Source organism: Danio rerio, chromosome 2 (genome assembly GCF_049306965.1).
Source record: "Danio rerio strain Tuebingen ecotype United States chromosome 2, GRCz12tu, whole genome shotgun sequence".
NCBI lineage: Eukaryota > Metazoa > Chordata > Actinopteri > Cypriniformes > Danionidae > Danio > Danio rerio.
In genome coordinates, this window is record NC_133177.1 from 46,809,145 (window position 1) to 46,830,501 (window position 21,357).

Sequence of the window (21,357 nt, forward strand, 5' to 3'; positions counted from 1 at the left end):
GTTTTGTGTGAAAATACTGTAAGCAGTCAGTGCTTTCCACAGGTATGAAATGTTTGCGGTGGTAGTTAGATTAAAACACACCTTTTACCCACGGCACATGGTTACGTACTTGCAACAAAACAGGATTTCTAACACAATTTTTAGTTATGACAGCTTCTTTTCAATGGGTTGAAGTTTAAAGAAAAAGACTTTTTAAATAAGACAATCCACTGTTTGTTTTACTTTTATTCTATTCAGGAGCCATGTGTACACACACTGACAGCTCAAATCTGCTGATGATATTTTGTACAGCATTACCAAAGCATGTTAGAAATGTATAAAATATGTAATATATCAACATCAAATAAGAAAATATTCAGCAAATGAGAAATAATACATTAAGGAATAAAAAAGCTGCAATAGGAATAAAAATCAAGAAGGAATTGGCTGAAAAAAGGAAAATATTCATTACGAAAAGGTCTTTGCTACTGTTGCTGATAATGATAAATGTAGAAATCTAAGGCGATCTCTCTGCAATTGTTATAGTAGTTGACTCCACCTACAAGTTAAAAAAAAAAGTTAATCCACAGGTCATGTGCGTTTCGATCCGTACAGATCATGGATCAACCGTGATCTGTTAGCCCCCTAGTGGGAGGCACTGGCATTATTTAACTTGCTTTCATTCACGTTAGCAAAATTTCATCTTGTCTGTTTTGCAGGGTTTTATTGGACCGAGCCCACTCTGAATGGGATACTGTGTATCATGGGCTGGACCCGGATTCTCCTGCATTCCCATCACTGTCTCCCACCCAGCAGCAGCCCAGCACAGATACCTCACACACCAGCACAGATACCTCTGCCCCCTCCGCCACTCCACCTGACCTCACGCAAATCCTGCTCAACATCAAAGCCTGCCGCTGGAGGCATTTCAAGCCTCGGACGGCACCGCCAGATGACCCTGACAATCCTGAGCACTGGTCCACACGGAGGCCCCGCCGCGGCTTCCTCATCCGCCCAATCCGCACGCTTCAGACGCAGAGAGGCCCCGCCTCTATTAGACCACCTCCCCCTCCACCCACACCGGGTGAGTCTACTAATGCTGAAATTATGCCAAGCACATTGCATTTCTGCTTCTCGTAAACTTCACTATTAAAAGTGTATGCTTGAAAATATTGACATTGAAGTTTGTGTGTGTGTGTTTGTAGCTTTCACCGCAGAGCAGTATCAGCAGCACCAGGAGCAGCTTGTACTGATGCAGAAACAGCAGCTTGAACAAGTTCAGCAGCATCAGCAGACCGGCAGCTCTGCCGTCACCAACAACCCACAGGTGAGCCTTCAAAAGCCTACATTTTTACCACTGGAAGCTGGTTAGTCATTATGCCACACAACTGTGTTTAAAACCCTTAGAAAGGTCACTTTTGCATATCAGGTCCCCTTTAAAATGCAATATACTTATGTATTTTTATGCATTTTTGCTCATTGCCACTTTATATCAGCATGCTAAAACTACCAGTGCTGCAGGACAAATTCCATCAGATCAGATACTTACGAAGACAGCATGAATAGAGGTGACTCACTTGGGGTCCTCTGTCTGAGGTGTTCTTGTGAGCTCAGGCGGGTCAAAGAGTTTGCCTTTCTGCCCCTCTGAGTCTTTCTAATGGCCTTGTGCAGTTCATCAGCACATCACAGAGAAGATAATGAGAGCTAATGAAATTTGTGTCGTGAGTGCCCTTCTTCAGATGGTTTAAAATTTGTTAATGGGGGTGTTGAATGGTTCTCCCATGGGAGTTGAATTGGCATGGACTGAGGGGACATGCCTATTGAAATGTCTCCACCAATAATTTAATTCACTTAAAAAAAAATTAACATTAACCTAGACATGCAGAAAGGGTTAAGTCATGTGGGGGGGACTCCTAGATATCCACCACATAGGTCTTGCTTAGTTAATCTAACTAACCTAGTTAATCCTTTAAAAGTCACTTTAAACTGAATACCAGTATCTTGAATAATATCAAATAAAATATTTTGCACTGTCATGATGGCAAAGATGAAAGAAATCAGATATTAGAAATAAGTTATTATATTTTTATGTTTAGAAATGTCTAGGAAAAAATCTTTCTGTTAAACCGATTGGGGGAAAATATACGGGGGGCTAAAGTCAAGAGGGTTAATTATTCTGACTTCAGCTGTATACCTGTCAAGTCAACATCATCTTGCTGAGTTGTTTCTGTGCTAGTTTCTTGGCTAGATTAGGTCTGTAATGGATATATTTTTTTATACCCCAATTTGTTTCTCTGCCTCCTCTCAGAGTTTGGTGTCAAAGACGATAGACGCTGCCAGCGCTCAGTTTGCTGCATCTGCATTAGTAACTCATGAGCAGCTGTTGGCGCTCAAGAGTAAAGATGAGGGAGTTGGTGTTAATGGAGTCGTCTCAGCATCAGGTTGGTACACTTTTGCAGTATTTATGACCTCGGTGCGTGTGCTGCTTGATTTTTCTGTTGTGCTGAACTCTTCTCATCTGCACAGGCGTCTACAAGGGCTTACATCACACGAGCTCTGCGGTGTCGTCCATCCTTCCATCTGTCGGCTCTACCTCCACCTCTTGCCCCTCCCCCACCATCGCCACCACCACTAACAACGGCACCTCCTCGGCCAATCACCATGTGGGCCCGGCTGGCCCCGCCCCTGGCCAAGCGCTAATGGGCGGGGCCGTGCGAGTGAGCGTGCCATCACCAGCAGGCACCCTGAGTGTGCGCCAGCTGCAGCGCCAGCTCACTGTTCCCGCCTCAGCCCTAAAACTCGCTGCCAACGCCAACAGACCGCTCCCAAAGGTCACCACAGGGTCAACTACCCTCGACATGGGCCCCAGGTGAGAGTCTGCCTGATCTTAAATGACTAATAACCTAGAATTCTCTCTTTACGGTTTGCAAGTTACAAAGCGAAGCTTTTTATTTGACCAGAGTCTGAACAAAACTTAAACCATAACGTCTAGAAAGTGAATAGCTGCATCCGAAATCGCCTACTACCTCATTTGATTTTGAATGTACTACTCAGCCTTTAGAAAAGTATATTCTATACAGTATGAATGGAACTTGGACATACTACATCTGCCATTTTGTCATGATCCCGTTACATACCTGCGTCGGTTGCGTCGCTTCACTCCATTAATGAATTCTCTCACAGTGCATCTTGGGATAGATAGTGTAGTGTGCATTGGATGCCCATTACAGAATCTCGCTGGAGGTAGTAGGTCATCTGGATACTTCTCGCATACTGTTTTTTCGAATTCTGTGAATTTGGGCATGCTACTCGGCTCACATACTGTTTTTAGTGTCCTATATTCACCTTATTCGCCGCGTACGAGCGGACGCAGCCGTTTGAATCATTTTGGCTCAAGGCATCGTCTCGTTCTCTTTCATTCATTTTTAGATGTTAAAACCGCTCCTGCTGCTTGCAAACTGATATTTCCTCATTTTTCTACTTCGTCTGTAGAGTCATGCAAACTACTGCTGTTTATTATTCCTAGTCATTTCTCTCATAGGAAACTCAATCGGAAGTTCTAAAACAATCGCAAAAGCGAGCACACTTCCACATTGCAGAACAAGGTCAATAGTATGGAAGTATGCAATTTTGGACTCAGCCGATGACTTTTTGTATTTTGAATTCTTTTTAAAAGAGTAAGTGCTTGAATATTGCTCTACCTTTATAAAAATATAACTAAATGCTGATGATGATGACCTGCAGACTAAAAGCTGGTGAATTTTTGAACAGACAAATGTTTTTTGGAGGAACTAGCAAAGGATTTTGATAAAGGTCTTGGCCAAAAAGGCCTGAAACTTAGTTTTGTTACTGGCCGATTTGGCACAGTGCCACCTGCTGGTTAGGAGATGGGAAAAAGCTGCATTTGCTTTGGTCATCTTTGAAGAGCAGTGTCTCTAATTTAGTGGAGTATATCAAGTCAAAATCATGCTGTTCTTATTCGAAAAATCTGTGGCTTATTTTAGTGTTGGAAAACTGCAGTCCTTGAATTCACATCTGTATTGATCAGTGTTGCTAATTTAATTGCATCCATTAAATATTCAATATTGAACTATACTTTACAGGCATTTTAATTTTTGGATGGGATTACAAGGATTGTTCATTTGATACAAATGTAATTGTCATTTATAAGTGATTTATAAAGCATTAATAGTCCTCACTTTAGACTGGCTCACAAAACTGCATGAAGTTGAGTTAATAAAGCATTTATTAACATACAAATGAATTTACTAAACAGCTGAACAATAAGACGTATAAGCGTTAATTTCAATAGTTTATTAATCATTTATCAACTCTTTCTGAATGATCTTAAACCACCAACTACTCTAAAATACAAATGATTTGTAAATAATGCGATACTTCAGTTAGTCATGAAAACTCAATCAGTCGCACATTATGAAAGTGCAATGATTAAGCAGATTATAAATGTGCTTATAAGGCATGAATAGAGCATTAGTATCTGCGGTTATAAACTTCTTACTAACGTTTATTAATGTAGAGTTAATGCTTATCAACAAATAATCAACTCGCTATATGCTAATGCTCAATAAATGGTTCATAATGTGTCGTTCTTATGAAGCGTTACTGAAAAGTCTCATGTGTCTGTGTCTCGTTGCTCAACTGATATTCCAGCTCCTCATTGTGGACGCACACATGATGCTGGAGAGATGTATTGTGCAGCACTAGTGCAATAGCTGTTTTCGCTGATTGGTTGTGAAGCACTAGCCTCCACTTGCCCTGAGGTCACCCGATCACTTACTGTAATGAAATGTGTGTTTCAGGGAGAATCACGATCAAGAGAAGCCTCCGTTGAACAGTCTAACAGAGAACACAGTGGCGATGGAGGTGACGTAGCGCTGCTCTGTGTCCACGCGTCTCCTTTAGGTGCTATGCATCGTAGCGACGCTGTTTTCATGGCAGCCGTTGGGACTTAATTGCAATGCTCATCTTTTTTTTGTTGTTTTCTTTCTTTTTTTTCTGAAATTTTGTTACTGTTAAATATCAACATCTGTAAATTATGAGATATGGAAAATATTCTATGTACATACATATTTGTAATACACCCCTCCCCCCCTCCCCCACTTGTATATAACATTACTTGAATACAGAATTCATTTGTGATGTTTTGCACTTGGGAAAAAAAATCTGAAAAAAAAGAACTGCGATTTTCGTAGTGTGTGTGCCGTTTGTGCGCGTGTGTGTGAATGTTCAAGTGTTTGTGAGACTGTATCTGAATGTATGTCACATGCATGGTGCAAAACCTGCTGTTTTATCTATTTATTGTGAGGTGTTTACAGTTTTGTTTTCTCCCCCTTTAAATTCTTCATTTTTTTAATACACTGTAACCTCCTGGGTTTGTGCGGTGTGCTTGTGTGCGCGTATGTAAGTGAGTGAGTGAGTGTGTGTGTGTGTGTATGTATGTAGCTGCAGCAGTTGTATGTGAACATCTCTTGTTGGAAAAGCAGCAGGGGTTCATCTGTTTGTCTCTTTCTCATGTGGCTGCTCCACTCCACTCAAGCACTATTTTCTTTGGGTTCCTTTAATCTGTTGAAATCAAAGCTGCTTTTCTATGATTTCCCAGTCTCTTTTGTTTTGTTTTTTCTCCTGGAATCTGAGACCCTTCATCATCGAGGGTCTGTGAAGCGTAGAGAGATGGGTTTATTTTCTGTTCTTACCTCTGTTTTTGATGACTGATTGTACGTCCCCTTTGCTAAAGGAGCGATTCTGTTATTTGTGTTAACAGTAGTTCATAAGGGAGAGACTACAGTGACATCTCAGTATGTTTCTTTATCATCATCATCATCATCATCATTCCACTTTATATGAAAATAAGGAAAACGAACAAAAAAGGGACGTTTTGTTTCCTGTAAGTCTTCATGGTGGTGCCCTTCCTGTGGGTCCAGCATGAGCTCTCTTCTGTGAAGAGGACGGTACCTCACAAGGCTACTCGTAGTTGTTGTTTGTATGTACCACAATCTGAATGCCCGTTCCAATGGCATCATCTATCTTTGAGGTGTTTTTTTTTTTTTTTTTTTTTTTTAAGTCCCACCTGGAAGAATGAATAAAAAAAAAACTTATATGACAAAAAATGTTTAATAAACCCAGGGCATTAAGTGTTGACCAGCACTACTCTTGTCTGTGTGTCATTTGTCAAGGATGTGAGAAGGGAGAATGCACGAGTGTGTGCTTCATAATCTTATAACCCAGGGAAACGATCGAAGTCAGATCAAATTTAATCACAAGCTTACAATTTTTTTTAATTTGCATAGTTATTTTTTTTCTCCTGACAGATTTACCTATAATTGGTTGGCACAATGTATCATTTCAGCATTGATATCGCGATGTGATCATTCACCGTAGTCACATCGCAGCATATATGCAGTGTCGAGTTTTTTGGATCTTCATTTGTTTTTCCATATTTGCATGTGTTGTTTGATGCCTTTGATTGTCCACTGATTTGAAACAATATTCCGGTATAGTGACCATTTGTGACCTTAACGATGATTAAGGTTATTGAATTCTTTTTATCATTCGGTTACTGTTTTTAAATCCTGTTAGACTCAGGATGTGATGAAACACCTTTATTTTGTTGCATCTTTTTCTGATTGTATTTATAGATAGGTCTGCATGAAAATACTCACAACACATGCAAATAGCACATACCGCTACAAAAAAATTGTCATGGCCAAAGTGTTTATAGGTTGTTTATTAGATTTTATGGAGAGCCACTCTCACTGCAGAACCATCCCATTTGATCTAACATCAATTCTTTCCACATAGAGATATTAAGTCATCTGGGGAAATTGCTCCCATATTGCAATATATATAGCAAAATAAAAAAAATTGCAATGTTAGCTATTTCCATTATCGCGCAGCCCTAATATATATATATATATATATATATATATATATATATATATATATATATATGTATATATATATATATATATATATATATATATATATATATATATATATATATATATATGTATATATATATATATATATATATATATATATATATATATATATATATATGCACATTCAATTGATTAAATAATATAACTAATTAAATCACACTTTTTTGCGATTAATCACATTTAAAAAACTTAAACTTGTAATTTTGGCTATTCGAAAGTAAAATTAATGTAAACGCAAGACAAAAAACTATTTAAATTCAAAATATAATTGTTTATTAGAATTTTTGTTTAACTTGTAACACAGATTTTTTATGTAAACAACATACCCTCAATAAACCATCAAGATCCTGCTTGACAGCCATATTTATTACAGAAATTAAAACACAGGCATGTTAATGACATTTGAATTTCAAAACAATCAATGCCAATAAAGAAAAAAATGCCAAAATACAGGAATTGCAGAAATTTAAAATTATTATAATAATAATAAAGTATTGAATACAAACAATTGTACTCATTGTAGTTGTATTGCTGATAGTTGAGAACAATAATTATAAAGTACAAACCATTTTGCTTAGTCCTCCTTTACATTCAGACAGTTGCTAAGACAGTCCAGTCTGTTGACATTATCGGGGGACAATGTGGCTCTTTTGTTTTGAATGATGTGAGCTGAGTGAGAACAGTCTCACAAGCAGGGTCACTGAAGGCATATGAATTTCAGTGCCTAATTTTGTTGCCACTGGTGCTGCGACAAGGACGTAAGAAGCATCAAACGGTACATCAAAGGCACACAAAGGTTTAAAAAAATGCATCTTGTGTGTGTGCGTGCACGTATGTTGTAAAAATTTGCATTGAAAGCAGAATAGACTGACAACACTCGTGTTTTAATAGCCTCGATTCTTCAAGTTTGTGTATAGTGTTTCTCACTATAATTTTGAAAATGTTTCAAAGCAGCTTTACAAAATGTGCACAATATTGCATTTCAATCAATTTCAGACAAGTTAAAGTTATTAGTACCATTATAAATTAAAAGCTTTTATTTACTAGTTAAACAAATAAAGTTCCTATTCATTCACTCATTTTCATTTGGCTTAGCCCCTTTATTCATCAGGGGTCACCACAGTGGAATGAACCGCCAACTTATCCAGCTGTAACCCAGTACTGGGAAACTCGTACTATACGGCCAGTTTAGTTTGTTCAATTCACCTATAATGCATGTGTTTGGACTGTGGGGAATGTATGCTTTACTACAATGATAGATCTTTGATCTAGTTTGGAATTGCAAGAGTGTGTCTGAGACTAGGACATTATCAGGAAGGCTGTTCCAGAGTTTGGAGCCATAAATGAGAACGCTCTGCCTTAACAAGATGTAAGTGTTTTCCAAAAGGCTCAAACTACAGAAGCTTCAGGCTGAGGTTTCCTTCATGAGGTTGATGTTAGGATTTAAAAAACACCTGTAGTTTTGAGTCAGACTTCCGTCAATTATAACAGCAGAGAGGTCATCTGGTGTCAGACAAAATGTTCAGCTGCTGCTCAGTAGATTAGTCCAAAAAACAAGAGCCTTAAAAGCAAGGTTTGAGAGAGAGGAATCACCAGGATTGTCATTATCCACTTATCATTCTCAAGATCCATTTACTAGTCACACAGCTTACCAGCTTTACAAAGTCTCCATGAAACATCCTCGGGCACTCAGACGGAATTTCACCTGGTTGATGCTCTCTCTGTGTTTGATCTCTTTATTGCGCATCTTCCTTCATAACAAAACAAACAAAACAGTTTCTGTATAACTGAAGAGAGTACACTCACACAGTTTAGAATAAATACATCACTTCATGTATTTTCATGTATGATCTTATTTGCTTGATATTTCATATTTCAGAGATTTAAATGTATAAAAATAGAGATTTTGAAAAAGTACAAACCCTGTAAATGTCACAGTGCAACCTGGATTTGAGCGAGACTTCTGTAGGACTTTGATTCCTTCCTCCAGTAACATCTCAGCATGAACACTAACATATACACACACACACATTTAGTAAAAATACAATCACTTTTGCTTTCTGGATGTGGTGCAAATGGTAACAGTGTTTCTGTAATTCAGAAGGCATGCTGAAGTTGTCTGGCTACACAATATTAACACAATCAGAAATAATTTAATCATACTTACATTAACGTACTGTTGATTTTGTCAAAAACATTGTGTATTATAAAGTTCTCACCGGCCAGTTTATTAGGTACACCTGGCCAACTGCTCATTAACAAACATTTCTAATCAGCCAATCATCTGGCCTCAACTCAATGCATTTAGGCATGTAGACATGGTCAAGACGATCAGCTGCAGTTCAAACTGAGCAACAGAATGGGGGAGAAAGGGGATTTAAGTGACTTTAAACATGCCATGGAGTATTTCAGAAGGTCTACTGGGATTTTCACACACAATTATCTCTAGGGTTTACAGAAGAATGGTCTGAAAAAGAGAAAACATCAAGTGAGCGGCAGTTCTGTGGGCGCAAATGTTTTGTTGTTGAGGTCAGAGGAGAATGGCCAGACTGGTTCTGCTGCAACATTCCAATAGTAGGGTCAGAATTTGATGTCTAATGGTGTGAGGCTTATTTCTTGGCACACCTTGGGCCCATTAGCACCAGTTGATCGTGTCAATGCCACAGCCTACCTGAGTCCATCCCTTTATGACCACAGTGTACCCATCTTCTGATGGCTACTTCCAGCAGGATATCGTGCCATGTCATAAAGCGCAAATCATCTCAGACTTGAACATGACAATGAGTTCACTGCACTCAAATGGTCTCTACAGTCACCAGATCTCAATCCAATAGAGCACCTTTTGGATGTGGTGAAACGGGAGATTGGCATCATGAATGTGCAGCTGACAAATCTGCATCAACTGTGTGATGCTATCATGTCAATATGGAGCAAAATCTCAGAGGAGTATTTCCAGTACCTTGTTAAATCTATGCCACGAAGGATTAAGGCAGTTCTGAAGCCAAAAGGGGGTCCTAGTAAGGTGTACCTAATAAAGTGGCCGGTGTGTCTGAAGTAAAACTTTTCAAATGTAATTGGAAGATGATTATATGGCTTTTTCCATACCTCATTTCCTGTAGGCCAGTGTAAGTCTGGCTGAAAGAGAGGATACGATTGGCCCATCGCTTAGTCATGTTTCCCAAACGCAGCTCCATTTTCTGCAGTCCAGACAGTAAATGAAGGGCAGTCATCAGGACATCCACATTCCCTCGGTAGACTATTTGAAAGATGTTTCTCCAGTCAAAGTGGATTAGTGCATTAAAGTGTTGAAAAGTGAGACTAAAAGAATGCAGCTCTTTGTGGTCCTCCAGGCCCAGCATTGTGCTTATTGAAAACCTATTATTGAAACAGTAAATAAGACGCTTGCATCAGTTTGCAATTTAAGCTTTTGGGTGTATATTTTATAGGTTTAATGGGGATTTTGCAGTCTATTGGCCAGAATTGCAGGGAAATGACAGTAAACAAAACTGTTGATTAATAAATCTAACGCAAAGAACGCTACAACTAGGATCTTGATCATTCTGCCAGCATGAATCTGTCCACAATAATAACAATGACATTACAAAATGACTTGTGTATTTAAAGTACTCCTGAATCTGGATTCTGCATTTGAATACTGAATACATCAGTCCCTTCGTTTTTTTGCAAGACTTAAATAGCAGGGCATGCTAAGCTGTGGTATTAATATGATAACTGAATAGTAACTCTTGTGACTGGTTATCAGCTGTTATGAATGTTTGATGAACATCAGAAATGATTTGGCTGTGGCGTTTATTCACCAGAACTCTTCTTTGCTAATTGTCAAATAGAGTGTATTCGCTGGGTTACCACCAGAATAGCTGTAGACGTAAACACTGAAAATACAGAAAGAAACAAGTTATAGATTCACAACATCTTAATGAAATGTGGTGATGCATACGTGGCTGTTATAGCAGTGTTATAAATATATATTACCTCTGTGAGCTCAGGGTCTGTCTTCTCGTAAGGACACACATCAAATCAGCAAGAATGAAATTATCCAGATCTACTGGAAACAACCTTAAAAGACAAACAAAGAAAGGTTGTATGAACATTCTACTAGTAAAAGCAAACATTTGAAGACAAACAATGAACAAAATTCATTATTTTAGCTACTAAAGTACAGCAGTTTTAAACTGTAATGTAATGAAACATTGTTAATTAAAGTCTTTTGTGTCTCTAGAATGTGTCTGTAAAGTTTTAGCTCTAACACCCATCAGATTATTTATTAGACCTTTATAAATCTGGGAAATTTGAGCTGTTTGGACACTGTAGCTGTTTTTGTTGCATGTGCCTTTAATGCAAAGAGCTGCGTCTCCTTGTCTACTGTGCCCACATGCATGTAGCCTTCATGTAGATAAACAGCACAGTGACAGACAAGAATGAAGCAGATCTCCCTTACTACGGAAAGAATTATCCCAGTTGTTATTTTACCCTCCACCGCACGCATTATAATAAATCTATTAAAAGTATATTTGACAGTTTATCTTTTCTTAAAATGGCTTAACTTAAAGTGCTGTAAAAAAAAGGGAGACATTTATCCTGAGATATTTTATGATATGTTGCCATATGGCAACAACGGCCAATAGTAGATTCTTAGAGCTCCGACTAACACACTGGCATTAATTCATTTATACTTAGACTGTAAAAGGTTATCTAAGGGGACAGACCTTTATCTTTTAAACATAAAATGCTATTTAATTATGACTGGTCAGCTTAATTATATAATAATGATCATTATTTGACTAAATAGCTCTGTTTGATTTAGTATATAGCAGCTCTATGGGGACTGCATAAAAAATATCCTAATCTGAGTAAGTAGGGTTCTGCCTTTTTAGGATAGCGGTCAATCGCCACTGTTTAGTGACCAAGACTGACATGCTTGTGCTTAAGAGATTGTATACTCTGCCAGTACAAGCCTCAGGATGTTATAGGAATCCAGATGAACGAGAATAACATACAATAATGAATCTGAGAGAATATTCAAACATAATCTAAAGCAGTGGTTCTCAAAGTGGGGGTCGGGACCCCCCAATGGGTCGTGGGACAATGAAGCCATAAGAATTACCATATTTTATCCATAACCTACTGAAAAAAAATAGTTGTTTATAGCTACTATATAGTTACTATAGTAGCTCATAGTTACTAGTTATATTGGATTGCGACCCCTGGGGTAATCATTATATTAAAGACTTAGCAATAGTGTCAGATGCAGCAGAATGATTTTATAATACCAGGTTAAACTTTCCGGCACATTTACAGCACTTACACACATAAATAAACGAAGAATAGACTTGGGTCTATTAGTGTGTGCGCGCATTTGCATGCAAGTTTTCTGTATTTATAACCACCTCAGGGGATATTGGGGGTCGCAAGTCACTGGCATTGTTATTTTGGGGGTCACTGGCTGAAAAGTTTGGGAACCCCTGATCTAAAGTAATGTTAAAAGAAACATTATAATCTTGTCAATGTTTTATAAATGGAGTCAGGTAAAACGAGGATAAATATATAAATATTCTAAACCACCTCATACTAAAATTGGAATCAGATATGAGTTAAGTTTAAAGTAAATCAACATTGTGCACTGGTAAAACCGAACATACAGTGAACCTTCGTCAACCAGTAGACACCGTCATTGGACTAACTGGCTGGACCTTACATAATTAACATTATAATACTAGCTTTCATGTTGTTATTGTTACAACTTAAAAGTTCACAGCTGACCTTGCTTGCTAGCTAGCTAACCCATTGTAATATTGCATGTTCCTCTATTGCACACTGCACACACACATTTGATCGATTTAAAAAAAACTAATTTGATTAAAAAAAAAAAAATGTCATCATAACTTACTGGAGGTGATGTTTCAGATTTTTTTTTTTTTGTGGATCTGACATCATTTGTTCTTTTGTTTTTATTGACATTTACATTTGCATTCAGCAACTACTCACAATAAACACCAGTCTGTCAGAAATCGCGTCACAGAAAAGCACAGCATATCATGTGACCTAATTAAAGCACATCATTCGATACACTAACGTCTTCTCTTTCCAACAACAAAAAATGTAATGGTCGTAAAGAAATGGTGGCAGGGAAATTAACATAAGTATCATGTTGCCATATGGTTACACCATGCAGTAGAGGGTTAATATATTTGTTGTAGAGTTAATTCAAGCCTTTCTGCAACGATGAGTCACACATAATCTCGTTCGGAAGTTTATTTAAAAACTAATTTCAAGAGGATCACATGCTTATAATTGCTTGCAGCTGGTCCCACATTATTCAATTTATGATTCACCAATCAGACGATTCCTAAGCCACTATAAAATACCCTACGTTCCATATAACAGCCATCTTTGTTTTGAAGAATCCCCCCTTCCACCCCTACTCCTCCTTGTTCCATCTCTTAAAAGCAATTAATATCTGTTTATTAGCTAATACTGCAGGGGAGTTCTCGAGATCTACCTGAGCTCAAACTCCCCTCTCGCCTTGCAAATGAGAGGGACCCCCGGGCTCAAGGATTTTATGAGCACAAGGCTCTCTCCTGGGACAGCATGCCAAACAAGCTTTATAATAAATCATCAGCTAAGTGTGAACTCTTGAAATAAAGTTTACGCGCAGACACACACATACACACACATGTTTAGTTTTGCAGTTTTTGCAAGGCAAACCTGACAGGATACACGTTGATATCCACTGTTGTATGGACATTCGTTATGTTAATTTAACAAAAAAAAAACAACTGATTTAACGTCCACAAACCAGGATTGAAGCTTCTTCTTTTATAATTGTACTGACATGCAAGTGTGGAGATGAATTGTAGTGATTTTACTGTATTTATTTCAAACATGCACTGTTTTAAAAACTTTTCAAACTTGTAAAACTCATTGTTGAGGTGCTGCTGATCACAGTGAGCTGAACAGATCTTTTAATCCCAGTTGCTTTGCGCACATCCTGTCTTGTTGGTATGATTATACACGTAACTACAGAGACATGATAAAACAAGTCTGTCCATCAATTCGGTGGATATGGAAACCGTAATCCTACCTTTAATCAGGAAATAAAAAAAGGGACTTTTTGTCTTTATATCACTCCGATATGACCGTGTCTACACTATACCTACACACAGTTCTGTCCAAACAGCTTACAAACGTTGATTTTCATCAGAGGTGCCCTTTAAAACATCTTATAGATATTATTAATTCATCAAATGAAACAGAAAATGTCAAATATGACAACATAATAGAAAGACATATTTAAAGATATTGTGAAAAGTACTTGCCTTACTGACTTAAACTTGGGCATTATAGGCAGAATCATGTACAGCTTTTTAGATGTTAGTTCAGCTTCACCCATTTGCAGTTCATTCAGGCACTGACAGCACTGACAACAGTACAGCAGGGCCCAGAGGTCTGTTTTCCTGAGAACTATAGCATACAGGTCAATCTTCTCCGTTTGCTCCATGACTACTTTCACAAAGCTGTCTTCATGGAGCTCATAGAGACAGTTAAACACAAACAGAGCTCTTGCACTAGAAGAACTTCTAATGTCTTCTAAGATCCATTTCTTCAGATACTCCTGTATTTTTGGATGAATAAAAACGTTTTTCCTATTAAGTGCTCGTCCCACATCTTTGTTTAGCAGACCACAGATGAACTGAAGCACCACTGCATAACGTGGTGGAGAATAAATGGATTCGAGATCTTTGAGCTGTGTAAGTTTCTTCTGAAATGGTTTTTCATCCAGAAGCACACAGTAAAGAGCGGTGAAGAACTCCTGAAAGCTGACATGCATGAAGCTGAACATTGTCTCCTGGTGAATCCTTCTCTTAAAGAGAAGCTTACAAAGAAATGGATTGCCAGCAGGGTCTGAAACCATTCCATTCACACTTTTCTCTTCAAACAGCACTTGTGTGTCCAGCATCCCTCTCTCAGCCAGCTGACCCAGACTCCTCAGGAGAGTCGGCACAGGCTGACTCAAACCCTGGCTGTGATGCTCCAGTAAAGTGCACACAAAGTCAACATAGATGGAGGTGGTGGTTTCCAGACCGCTTGTTAAATCTGAACCCTCACTGAAGCGCTCTCGCAGGACTGTGCAGATGATCCAGCAGATGACAGGGATGGAGCAGGCAGTGATCAGGGTTTCGTTTGATCTCACATATTCATAAGCCTTCATGAAGAGTTCCTCATCCTGGAAGAACTTCTGGAAATACTCCTTCACCCCCTTTTCAGAGAAACCCATGATCTCTGAGAACCTCTGCGGAAACTTGAGCAGGTTAGTCAGTGTGTCCGCAGCTGTAGATCTGGTGGTGACCAGTAAAGAGGATTCGGGTAAGATGTAACCCTTCAGCAGGGCACAGAGTCTGAACTCAGCTGGGCCTTCATGACGCAGATCAGTGTTCGGGGGCATAAGACAGAAGTCCTGCGTGATTCTCAACTCATCAAATCCATCAACAATGAAAAGCACCTTCTCTAGTGAATGCTGTAGTAATATCTGTGAAATCTCATCTGATGTTAAACTGCAGCTGTAGCTCAAGATCTCCGCCAAACTCTTTGTGCCAGGAATGTGATTTATATCCTTACATTTAAGGTGGAAAACAACATCAAAGCGCTCTTTGTAGAGTTTATCAGATGCCCAGTCCAGCATGATCTTCTGCACAGCGAAGGATTTTCCATTGCCTGAATTTCCCTGCAGTATAACAGCACTAGGACGGATCCCGTGGCTATCGGGGTTGAACAGAGAGTTCAGATTGTTGGCGTCTTGACTGCTTCTGGAGCTGAGGACCTGCTGGAGGTTTTCTCCACCGGAGCGGATCTCTTCTTCTCTCTCTTGTTGATCTCTGTGTCTCTGAATGATCAAAGGCTGAGTGAAGCGTTCAGACAGCAGCACATGTTCACCAGGCAGGGAGTTATACTCGGTCACATACTGGTATTCACTGCAGATCCGAGCCTTATGTTTGGAAATCAACACTCTGGTCTCTGCAAAAATAAAACAAATATGATCACTTGATTAACAAGTTTTGAAAATCTCACTTTAAATTAGAGCAGATTACCTGAGGTTGGTCTTCTATCAGAATCCAGGGGATGCCAAGATAAACCTGCGGAGCATTAGACAAACTTGCTGTGAAAGTTGCTCAATATTAGTTTACAGAAAAATGATCATTTGCAGCAGTCATATGAATAATTCCCAGCCAGCATTTTTTGTTTTTAATAGATGTCTAATAGATGTCTAATAGATGTCTAAACATAGTCGTCTTGGCCAAAACAAGGCTAAATTTGGGCTGTCAGTGAAAATCTAATAGATGTTTAAGAATTATCTAATAAACGGAAATGAAAGACTACACATATAATAATCTGTTTATTTGATGACTAGTCTAGTTTTGGGCTATTCTTAGATGTCTATTAGATTTTCACTGACAGTCCAAGTTTAGCCTTGTTTTAGACGAGCTGTCTGCATTTAGATGTCTATTAGATGTCTATTAAACACAAAATTGTTTTGCTGGGTTAGTTTATATCTGAGTAAATATTACCATTGCAAATATTGTATTTATTATTCTTACCAGGTGCATTATGTATGATGTGGACGTCGCCTGTTATTGTATTGTTACTGAGTACAGGTGCTGTAATATTGCTTCGACTTTGAGCTGCAACGCTGACGTTTAGTCCAGCGCAGGATCCAGAGTTGTCTCGGTTTCTGCTAAAATCTAGAAACAAAGGAAACATTTATTTAATACAATAACAACTCATATTAGTTCATTTAAATGTGTTTTTATTAATAATAGTTAATTATTACTAATAACAAACCACTAAATTTGTAAATTTAAAAAGCTGAGGAATGAAAAATGTATGTGTACATATACACACACACACACACACACACACACACGTTTGTTTTTGTGAAAAGTGGGGACATTACATAGGTTTCCATTCATTTTATACTGTCCAAACTGTATATTGTATTGCCCTCACCCCACCCCACCCCTAAACCCAACCATCACAGGAGACTGTGTGCAGCTTTACTCTCTGATTAAACTCATTCAGTGTGATTTATAACCATTTTGAGAAATGAGGACGTCACCAATGTCCTCATATTTCACCTCCTTTTTGTAATACCTGTGTCATACCCATGTCATTATACAGATTTGTGTCCTGATATGTCACAAAAACACGTACACACACACACACACACACACACACACACACACACACACACACACACACACAAACATACATACAGTTGAATTCTGAATTATTAGCCCCCCTGTTTATTTTTTCCCCCAATTTCTGTTTAATGGAGGGAAGATTTTTTTCCTAACACATTTCTAGACATAATAGTTTACAATAACTCTTCTCTAATAACCGATTTATTTTATGTTTGCCATGATGACAGTAAATAATTTTACTAGATATTTTTTAAGACACTGGCATTCACCTTAAAGTAACACTTAAAGGCTTAACTAGGTTAATTAGGTTAACTAAGCAGGTTAGGGTAATTAGGCAAGTTATTGTATAACGATGGTTTGTTCTGCAGACTATCGAAAACAAATATGGCTTAAAAGGACTAATAATTTTCACCTTAAAATAGGTTCTAAAAAATTAAAAACTACTAAGACTTTCTCAAGAAGAAAATATATTATCAGACATACTGTGAACATTTCTTGCTCTGTTAAACATCATTTGGGAAATATTTAAAAAAGGGAAAAAATGCAAAGGGGGGCTAATAATTGTAAATAAATATATATACAATTTGTTTAATTCAGAGAAGCTTTGGCTAAGTTCATTTTACAATCAATATTAAAGAGCAGAGATCAACATCTTCTGATGTAATTCGAAAGCATTAACAGAAAAGCAGCAATATCTGTTAAAATACAGTCACACAACTTTTGAACAGATATTTTTTAAAAAGTATATCATAAACTATCACAGACTTCTCTGCAGTATCTCTTAAAGCATTAGAATTTTAACCCTTATAGTTGGGGATGTTTTCATCCACTCTGGGGTGATTTTGTGTCTTAATTTGGCCATAACCTTTTCTGTGTTTCAGCTAGCACAATGATTTTTGGTGACAAATCTTATTTAGATATTTTGAAAAAGGGCTTTGGCATTTTTAAAGAACTCAACAATACACTCTGGGCAAATTTACGGTCCTTTTTATGTTCGGTATGAAAACATCCACTGAAATAATCTGCTGTAAAAATGCTCAGATTATTTTTTTTTTACAATTTTTTGCAGAAATCTGTTAATCAACCTCAGTTCTAAACAAAACTACCAAATTGTTTAGAAAATGTACAGGATTTTAACTCTTTAATTGCCAAATGTTTTAATGATGTCACTGATTTGGTGAAAAAAACACACAAAATGACACATTTTCAATATAAAAAGTAATTGTGGACTGGAATTTTTTTACCATTTATCACAGTGTTGGACATGTGAAAGCATTGCCTTTGATACAGTGTTTTTGATTTATTTAATCCCTAATGTACTGTTGGTGGCTGTTTTTACCTCACTGACTTCCATTATAACCACATTTTTGATACAAAACCATGACACCATAATCATGTATTTTTGATTGTTGGTGGTTCTCCCTGTTTGGGAGGAGGTAAAATTTGTAGTTTTTACTGTTGCTTATCAGTTAGCACAATTAGCATTAACCATTTAGAACCCTTAAGCTAAAAAAGCTTAGCTGCTGGATTTTATATGGAGTATAACAGCAATTTAAAGTGTGTGTATGTGTGTCTGTGAGTGAATTTCACATACTTACCTTGATGTGTTTGAAAAAATCTAAATATGCATTTAAGCTCTCAGAACTACATGGAGTAAACAAAAACAAAGACTGTGTATTTATGCACCATCAAATGTGGTGATAATTGAAGCCAATAGAGCAAAAACAGCCACAAACAGTAAATCAGGGTGAGAAAAAAATGAAAATCTAACATTACATATGTTACTATTTATTCACATGTCCAAGACTGTGATAAAAGTAAAAAAAAAAAAAAATCCAGGTCACAAGTACCTTTTATATTAAAAATTCGACATTTTATGTGTGTGTTTTTTTTCCACCAAATCAGTGAAATCATTTATGAATTTGGCAATTAAAGAGTTAAAATCCAGCAACTTTCTGATTGAGGTTTATTAACAGATTTATGCAAACAAATAAAAAAATAATAAATGATCTGATGCATTTTTACACAAGTTTAATTAAGTGGATGTTTTCATACCAACATAACAAAAGGATAGTAAATCTGAACAGTGCACAAGGATTAAAGGAAACAAATGCAGAAATTATGATATATTTACTATCCTGTGGTGTGATCATCTCCTTATTTCTGTATAAAGCTATGAAATATTAAATTAGTCTAACAATAGAGTGATGGGGCAAAACAAATGCTCTGAGGCATCAATGTTAGTGCTACTAAGAAAATACACTAATGTGATACTCAGAGGTTTCATTAGTGTTTCTGTGATATTAACAAAGCACTGAATATTTCGTAGACTGTACAGACAAGTTAAAAAGCTTACCTGATTCACTTGCCATTTCTTCTGTCTGTTTACAGCACTGAATGTTTGTCCTTTACTCTTGTTTTTGTTCAGGCAGACAGCAACGCAAATCCTGTTTGTAGTGAAACTAGTTGACCTGGAAGTACACACCCTACAGCTGCATATCATGTACGTATGTACACAATCTTTTTTATGTCTACCTGAAAGTAGGCCTATTGTTACAAGATAAACAAGTTCGTGCATAAGAATTTTTGAATAATAAATTGACCTTTTAACTGAGAAGCAACAACCAACGCTGTTGTCACAAGCTAAGCTAATTCCTTCGAATGCATTAACAACACAGTCTTGCACATAATTTCATTAGTTTATATAGAGTTACATTTCTTGAATAAGGCCTTGCTAATATTCAATATTTCAATCCGATTTTATCATGGTAATTTTACATTATTAAAGGGCACCTATGACGAAAATCATCTTTTGTAAGCTGTTTGGACAGAACTCTGTGTAGGTATGGTGTGTCCACAGTCATATTGGGGTGATATAAAGACAGTAACTCTTTTTTTAATTTCCTGATGTTAAAATAGAATCCAATTCCCTCCTATTTTGAGAGGGGTCTGGATGCAGACCTGGTGCAGTGCAATCTGAGCTGCATCCAATGCTTTTTAATGGGCTCACCTAACCCCACCCCTAACCCTACCCATCACAGTGAAGTCACTCACTCCATTTAAGTGCATTGTGTCTGACATTGTATCGCTGAGTGATGCAATCTCAGCTTGCATCATAAAGGCTGCATCCAGATGCTATTGCTATTTTTGAGGCCCACCACAACGTGACATAGGACTGCGGTTTTCCCGCCAACTGAACTGACTGACAGCCACATATTAACATGTCTCCGTACAGGGCCGGAGTGGGACTCTTTTTCAGCCCTGGAGTTTCAAGCTTCAGACCGGCCCACCTCAGTTCACGAATGACTATATTAAAATAAGGTCATTTCCAATTCAGTTTCTAATTACACTATCACGTCTTTTTTTTTTTTTTAAATAGCTGCTTTAGAACTTCAAATGTTCAACAACCCTAACAGTATTATATGTCTTAACAATAAAAATGAAAAAAAAAAACTATAATAACATACTCCGACAAGGATCAAACCCGGGTCGGCAGCATCGTAATCTAATATGCTAACCACTGGACCACAACAGTTGTATATTGAGAAGTGACTCATCTGAGTTATATCATCATTAACCTGCAGGCTGGTTATATATAAAAAGAGCAGAGCTGCGGTAAAATAATGAATAAGAAGACTGTGGTCAAGTAAATAAATAAATAAATTTAAAAAGTGTGACTGCTGAGAGCAACAGATTCTGGAGCTAGGGACACCGGCCCTCGCGGCCAAAAAACAGACCGGCTCACCAGGAATTCTCCCGGTCCTCCCGATTAGCCAATCCGGGCCTGTCTCCGTAGTAATGCGTATAATCATATTAACAAGACCGGACATGCGCGAAGCAACTGGGATTAAAAGATCTGTTCAGCTCTCTGTGATCATCAATCATCATCAAATGTGATCAAGAATGAGTTTTACAAGTTTAAAACATTTTCAAAACAAGACATGTTTGTAAAAAATTATAACGATTTATAATTTGACACCTGTGTTCTAGAGACACAAAAGACTTCTCTTGCATCTTTAATAAGGTGTAAAATCGTTAGGTACGCTTTAATGCTAACTGATTTGTAAGAACAATAGGTTTAGTTATATGTATCTTTTGACACTCAGTGGAAACGAGCCATTAGAGTGGCAGTAATGAACTACAGCCTGCCAGTCTGTGAATTATTTGATATAATGAAAGTTTATTATTAGTATTTGCTATTA

General features: G+C 37.6%; 2 protein-coding genes across 7 annotated transcripts in view; one reads left to right on the forward strand and one right to left on the reverse strand.

Annotated features, from left to right (window-relative positions):
* epc1b (enhancer of polycomb homolog 1 (Drosophila) b) overlaps positions 1 to 6,144 on the forward strand; it is a 29,166-nt gene extending 23,022 nt beyond the window's left edge. For all 5 annotated transcript variants that reach the window (XM_068224658.2, XM_073919723.1, XM_073919727.1 and 2 more), the window contains 5 exons: positions 699 to 1,063; positions 1,185 to 1,306; positions 2,288 to 2,420; positions 2,506 to 2,848; positions 4,800 to 6,144. In XM_068224658.2, coding sequence (XP_068080759.1) covers positions 699 to 1,063; positions 1,185 to 1,306; positions 2,288 to 2,420; positions 2,506 to 2,848; positions 4,800 to 4,872 — 1,036 coding nt within the window. In that variant the 3' untranslated portion in view covers positions 4,873 to 6,144. The remainder of the gene's footprint in view (positions 1 to 698; positions 1,064 to 1,184; positions 1,307 to 2,287; positions 2,421 to 2,505; positions 2,849 to 4,799) is intronic.
* Positions 6,145 to 7,188: 1,044 nt separating this feature from the next.
* nlrp3l (NACHT, LRR and PYD domains-containing protein 3-like) lies at positions 7,189 to 19,820 on the reverse strand. Of its 2 annotated transcripts, none has more exons than XM_073929561.1 (10): positions 19,512 to 19,820; positions 16,553 to 16,696; positions 16,046 to 16,090; positions 14,276 to 15,971; positions 10,932 to 11,015; positions 10,757 to 10,831; positions 10,044 to 10,313; positions 8,861 to 8,947; positions 8,591 to 8,689; positions 7,189 to 8,499 (listed from the first exon to the last, which is right to left on the reverse strand). In XM_073929561.1, the coding sequence occupies exons 1-9, from the start codon at positions 19,525 to 19,527 to the stop codon at positions 8,596 to 8,598; spliced, it is 2,511 nt and encodes an 836-aa protein (XP_073785662.1). In that variant the 5' UTR covers positions 19,528 to 19,820; the 3' UTR covers positions 7,189 to 8,499; positions 8,591 to 8,595. The 2 variants fall into 2 exon arrangements, with proteins under 2 accessions (XP_073785662.1, XP_073785658.1); XM_073929557.1 differs by lacking the exon at positions 19,512 to 19,820 and adding an exon at positions 18,754 to 19,049 and having other exon boundaries at positions 16,553 to 16,798.
* Positions 19,821 to 21,357: the final 1,537 nt, after the last annotated feature.

What these genes read in the sequence shown, in the direction of transcription:
- nlrp3l (XM_073929557.1), bottom strand. Translation starts at nt 16,715, where the DNA reads ATGTTTCCTTTGTTTCTAGATTTTAGCAGAAACCGAGACAACTCTGGA. An exon ending in CAGACCCTGAGCTCACAGAG is followed by an intron (nt 10,832 to 10,931) that starts GTAATATATATT and finishes CTGTATTTTCAG; the next exon opens with TGTTTACGTCTACAGCTATT. An exon ending in ACTGGCCTACAGGAAATGAG is followed by an intron (nt 8,948 to 10,043) that starts GTATGGAAAAAG and finishes TGTATATGTTAG; the next exon opens with TGTTCATGCTGAGATGTTAC.